Source organism: Gigantopelta aegis, chromosome 3 (genome assembly GCF_016097555.1).
Source record: "Gigantopelta aegis isolate Gae_Host chromosome 3, Gae_host_genome, whole genome shotgun sequence".
In the NCBI taxonomy this organism is placed as follows: Eukaryota; Metazoa; Mollusca; class Gastropoda; order Neomphalida; family Peltospiridae; genus Gigantopelta; species Gigantopelta aegis.
This window is the reverse complement of record NC_054701.1, coordinates 9282720-9288982: the sequence shown is the minus strand read 5'-3', so window position 1 is coordinate 9288982 and position 6263 is coordinate 9282720. Positions and strand designations below refer to the sequence as shown.

The window sequence follows — 6263 nt, the reverse complement described above, 5'->3', positions numbered from 1 at the left end:
ACAATTATTTCTTATTTTTTATTATAAGATATTTTAAATATCACAGACTTATGTTCCTACGGGAACGACATCGGTTCTATGGCGATGCATGCAATTTTGCCACCGTGGATGAAAATATGAATATATAACAGAAGAACGCTACGATGGTACAAAAACAAAATAAACCGAACCCACAGTTGTCTTCTTTCCATTGGCTTTCACATGCAAAATTTGACTAAATAATGGTTGGCCACCACTAATCTATGACGCATCCATGACATTAATATACCTACCGATGTTATTTTATTCAAGTAATGCGATTCTTCCGTTACATTGGCACTCGAAAAGTGTTACTCTTATAGTAATGTAAGCGTAACGCAGAACGGCAGCCAGTCTTAATGTGGGTAGTGGTTTCGTCCCCGAACCAGTTCGCCACAAATCAGTTCGACCCCACTACATGCATATGATGTAGGCCTACCTACATAAAAATAACATTGGTCCCAAGTTTGTTTGTCACTTTATTACCAATCTGTAGGTAGGAGTCTTAAACTGTAATACAATATTTTCTAATAAAGTGGGTTTTTAAGGGGATTTTGTGTGAACTTGTTGATGATTTTTGGTGTATATGTGGGTGGGGGAGGTCTTTTTATGGGGTAGTTCCAATTCACATATAATAATTATATACTCATTGTATTGTCATTTTGCAAATATATGTCAAACATGACATTTTTCGCGCTGTTTAAAATTACTTTCATTAAAAAATAGCGTTTTCGCGTGCTTTAAATTATTGTTTTGTAAAGGGCGTTAGCGCGCATAAAAATGAAAATATCAGAAAATTCCGGAAAAATATTTCAATTAGGTTGGTCGCCCTGAATCTGAAATCATTAACATAACAAAGCTCGTATTAAGGTCATGCCCCCATAAATCACTGTCCGGTGGTTCATCTACACAAGGACATCCGTTCCTCCAGGACGATTTATATTTTATTTCACACTATTGTTTCGTCTTCTCCTCCCCGGGTGAGTTCCGTCTGACCAGCCCTCCTTGCATGACACCTAGCGCCATCTGGAGTTGCTCCTGAAGATCGTGAACTGACTTCTCGAGGGTTTCTGCTCGATGTTCCAGATTCATCAGGATCTGCAGAAGGAGGCTACGCTGGGCGGAGACAATGGGATCTGAAATAGGTTAAGATTTGTTTTGATTAAAGACGTAGCTAGAGCTCATTGGTTAATTATTCACAGGTTATTGGGTGTTGGTCATTTAATTAATTTGTTTTTGTTCATAATTCTTACACAAAACGTTCACTTAAGGTTTGTCTTGTTTAACGACAAAGCTAGAGCACATTGGTTATTTAATTACAGACTGTTAGATGTCAGTCATTTGATAATTCTGACACACAGCCTTCGGTTAAAATTTGTTTTCTTCAGTGAACCAATGAAAGCATCGATAAACTAATCAGACGTTTGTGTGACAGTCATTTGACAGTGGCACACAAAAATCACAAATAAATCTTTTCTTTGCATTTCATTATTTGTTGTTTACACGCGCACACACACACACACACACACACACACACACACACACACACACACACTGTCTCACTCTCTATCACTCTCTCTTTATCACTCTCTCACTCATTTCTCTCTCTCTCTCTCTCTCTCTCTCTCTCTCTCTCTCTCTCGCAGACACATATACACACTTTATGTCGACAAGTCCTGCCACATATCTCACTAATTGGAGGCATGGCAGTATTTAGTGCTCTTTTTCAAAATGAGATGAACTTTGACCCGATAAGATGTTATTACTAATACCAGCGGATGGATGGAGCTCAGTGGCTCAGATATTTTATCTTTTAAATTGTATTATTTACCGATAAATGTTGACACACGCACGCACAGTATTAATAGCGTTTACTCACGCGACGTCGTTGCAGGCGCAGAGTGACACTGGCACACTTGACATCCGTACATGTCACGACTGTAACACAAAGCAAGTTAATTTGTTATTCACTTTTATCAGTACTGTTTGTTAACTAGATATATTAATTCGTATGTATTTATGAGAGAGAGAGAGAGAGAGAGAGAGAGAGAGAGAGAGAGAGAGAGAGAGAGAGAGAGAGAGAGAGAGAGAGAGAGAGAGAGAGAGAGAGAGAGAGATTAACAGACACAGAGACCGGGATGTAGCCCAGTGGTAAAGCGCTCGCCTGATGCGCAGTAAGTTTGGGATCGATCCCCATCAGTGGGCCCACTGGGCTATTTCTCATTCCAGCCAGTGCGCCACGACTGGTATATCAAAGACCGTGGTATGTGATATCCTGCCTGTGGGGTGGTGCATATAAAAGATCCCTTGCTAGTAATGGAAAAATGTAGTGGGTTTCCTCTCTATGACCATATGTCGGAATTACCAAATTTTTGACATCCAATAGCCGATGATTAGTAATTCAATGTGCTCTAGTGGTGTCGTTAAAAAAACCCACCTATTGCCTAGTCACCTGTAATGTGAACCATATGGACAGTACGGACAGGTGACGTAGCTACACCCAGTCGAAGGCGACGTTCCGCCAGCAGCACGCACGATGTGGTATTTCAGGTAGAAACCTTGTCTGGTGGTGGAGGTGTCAGAGTAGAAACCGAACACTAACTTCCCGTCTCTTATCTGATGATGGTCAACTGAAGAAAAGAACAAAAAAGTGTATATATCAAGGAAATCCTTTATCATACTTGAAATTAAACAATGCATTATAAAACAGTGATAAAATTAGCATTTTTTATTTATTGTTATTATTATTATTATTTTTTTTTTTTATTATTATTATTTTTTTTATTATCTTTCTTTTTTTTAATTATTATTATTATTATTGTTTGTGTTTTTTTTACCATAGGCAATAACTGTGAGATAATATTGGAAATATAGATTGTTATGTAAATGAAATATTGCAACTTGTTCTTTAAAACAATGAAAACAAACCACGAAACAATGGCTTACGGCATACACAAACACACATACCATACACATATACACAAATATAGCACACATACACACACACGCACACACACACACACACACGCACGTACGACACACATTTACCACACACGTACAACATACATATATCATTCCCATCTTACAGTCATCATACACCTATCACACACAAACACAAAACCCTCACACATATATCACACTCATATCACACACCTACACAAAACACAAGAACCCCTCACACAAATATCACACACATACCACACACACACACATACCGCACACATCACACACACGCACACACACGCCACGCATAAGTACAACACAGTCGAGAGGGAGGGGAGAGATTTTAATAAATACATATAGACAGACAGATACACAAACAAGTACCACACACACACACCACAAACACACTGAGAGAGAGAGAGAGAGAGAGAGAGAGAGAGAGAGAGAGAGAGAGAGAGAGAGAGAGAGAGAGAGAGAGAGAGAGAGAGAGAGAGAGAGAGAGAGAGAGAGAGAGAGAGAGAGAGAGAGAGAAAGAGAGAGACAGACCACTGATGAAACCGTCCATATCAATCCATCAATCAATCGACACCTTACTTTTCACTATCCCGTCCCCATTTGGCAGGGAGTTGCCACACATCGGTTGAGCCAAGCCGCTGATGTAGAGGCCGTCACAGGTGCAGTCTGAACCGCATTCTTCTATGTCAAACGTCGTGAACGTCAGTTCCACGTACTGCACGTCACTGGGAATATTAATTGCTGCAACAAACCCGGCATGGTTGGGACCAGTTCTGTTGCTGTACCCATGATAATATTGTGGGTAGTTTGACGGATAGTTTGGAGATGTAATCACACCGGTATCTAGATACATTGGTGTGTATCCTGGAAATAGAATGAGATAAAACATTGTTTAAACAACGACGACTGCTACTAGGTATGACGAAGGTGTCTAAAGGGGCGTCCTGCCATTGGTAAATCTGATGAGCGATCGTCGTGTATATACATGTATATATGTGTATGTATATCTGTCTTCCTGCCTTCCTGTTTGTCCGTCTTTTTGTCTCTCTATCTCTCTATATATCTGTCTGTCTGCGTGTCAGTCTTTTTGCCCTTCTATCACTCTATGTGTCTACATTTTTGTCTGTCTGTCTATCTTTTTGTCTCTCTATATATATGTATATCTGTTTTTCTGTCTCTCTATCTCTCTCTATCTGTCTGTCTGTTTGTCTGTCTGTCTTTCTGTCTCTCTATCTCATTATCTATCTGTTTTTGTCTGTCTTTTTGTCTTTCAATATCTCTGTCTGTCTGTCTATATGTCTGTATGTCTGCGTGTCTGTCTATCTATCTATATGACAACTTTGCTGATATGTCGCACAGTGTCTGCATTATCTGCACCGATCTGCGGCAGTTATGTACAGGCTTTATGGAAACCAGGCAAGATCCATAAGATCGTTCCACTTTCAAAACAATATAGCGCCCCAAAATAAACACCAGATAATGTCAATCACTCAAAGAATAATGAAACGGAACATACCCGGCGGAAGCAAGTTGACATTGAGCGGAGGGGATGGGGGGGGGGGGGGGGTTGATTAAGGTCGAGGACGCAAAGCAAAGTTTCTAGGCGGTCGGGGTATGCTCCCTCGTAAAATGTTGAAAGCTATGCAATCTCTGCCTTAAGATTTGATACCAATATTTTTGAATGAGAATTACTGAGGGGGATAGGTCCCCCAGCCCCCCCCCCCCCCCCCCCGATCCGCCGTGCCTGCGGAACTGTACGTATACGTTTAGTTTTATCTGGTTTTTAAAATCATAGTTAATATATTTTTTTTACCGTTAGGTATGTCGGTATACGAAGAGTAGCGTCCATTAGTTGTTCTCTGAAAAACATGAAAACATTACAAATAACATGAAACGTCCTTTGAAGTTATAAGGCAGAGGTGTATTTAAAATTATCAAATGTTCACTTTTTAATTGTTCTGTTATTTTCGCTCTTATATCCACTTACGTTTCAAGTATGCTGTTCTGGGCTCAAAACTTGGCTATCTGGGTTGTCTGTGAAGGATACTACGGACTAATGGTTAGTTGTAATAATAATAATACTAATAATACTACTAATAATAATAATAATAAAACGTTAACAACAATAATCTATAAAATAATACGCAAGACCGTTTAAACACTTTCCGATCGTTCTGACCGCTTCTCTGTTGATCTAGACTGCCGACAGCCTTTCTTGTACTTAATCGATGCCGTACTTCGCAAGAATCGTTTTACACTCATGTCCGTACACATATTGTGCTAAATATTGAGTACAAAAACGAATTTCATAAATATAACCTCAGTGGACGCCGCCATCTTTGTGACTTAATTAGCCTCGGCTAATTAGGGCTGGTGGTAGTATTTTAAGGGGAAAACCCAGTGTTTGTCCACAAAACCACATCTAAACATCCAGTAAAAATAACGATTAGATTAGTGTGATGATGAGAATGATGATAATGGTGATAATCATGCTCATCACTATAATATTAATTGTATTTACTTAAGTACTTACATATGTATTTATGACGCTTGGTAGAAAAATAATCAGAAGTAAACGCCGGTCCATGATGAAGCGTCTCCGGTCAGTTTATTCACTAGATGTGTGTACCTTCCATGTCTCTAGCTTTTTAATCGGTCATTGTCACAAAATATCATCAATAATAACTCTGTTGCTAAGATTTATATTGACACAGCTATGAAGTCGGTTCGAGTTAAGTAACGACAACTAATCACAGGGTTGTACTTACAGTAGGATTGGGCGAACTGACATTGGTATGGAGCAGACTTGTTTCGATGGCCATTTTGTCTGTAGAATCTAAATCTGATGGAATTTGTTTTACCTGTTTTAAAGTTGATATCGGTAAATGGCAAAATTTCAAAGTGGCGGCGAAAATGTATAATGGCTTGTTATGTATGGTTTCTTACGTTTTTCAAGATGCTAACTTCAAATATGATACCAAACATTTGATATGGAGCATGTATATTAAAATGTGTTGTTAAAGTGACCTATAATTAATTAATTTATTTATTTATAGAATCACATTAATATTGACCAGTATTATGTTGTATCCATTCTTCCAGGTGCAAGATCCTAGATGTACACATTTGTTGAAGAATCAGTCACGCATAAAAAGAAAATCAAACAGATGAGACTTATAAGCATCAAATTATAAATAGAAAGACTTAGATCCAGACATAGATAGTAGGCTATGGCCTCAACTCTAGTCAATAGTTATGTTGCCTATAAGAATTTATTATATTATTTA

General features: G+C 38.7%; 1 protein-coding gene across 1 annotated transcript; it reads right to left on the bottom strand.

The window, feature by feature from the left end:
- Positions 1–373: 373 nt before the first annotated feature.
- On the bottom strand, positions 374–5612 carry LOC121368460 (blastula protease 10-like). The gene is made up of 5 exons (XM_041493194.1): positions 5606–5612; positions 3556–3840; positions 2471–2648; positions 1898–1956; positions 374–1154 (listed from the first exon to the last, which is right to left on the bottom strand). Exons 1-5 carry the CDS (start codon positions 5610–5612, stop codon positions 973–975), a joined length of 711 nt encoding a protein of 236 aa, XP_041349128.1. The 3' UTR covers positions 374–972.
- Between the last annotated feature and the right edge of the window lie 651 nt (positions 5613–6263).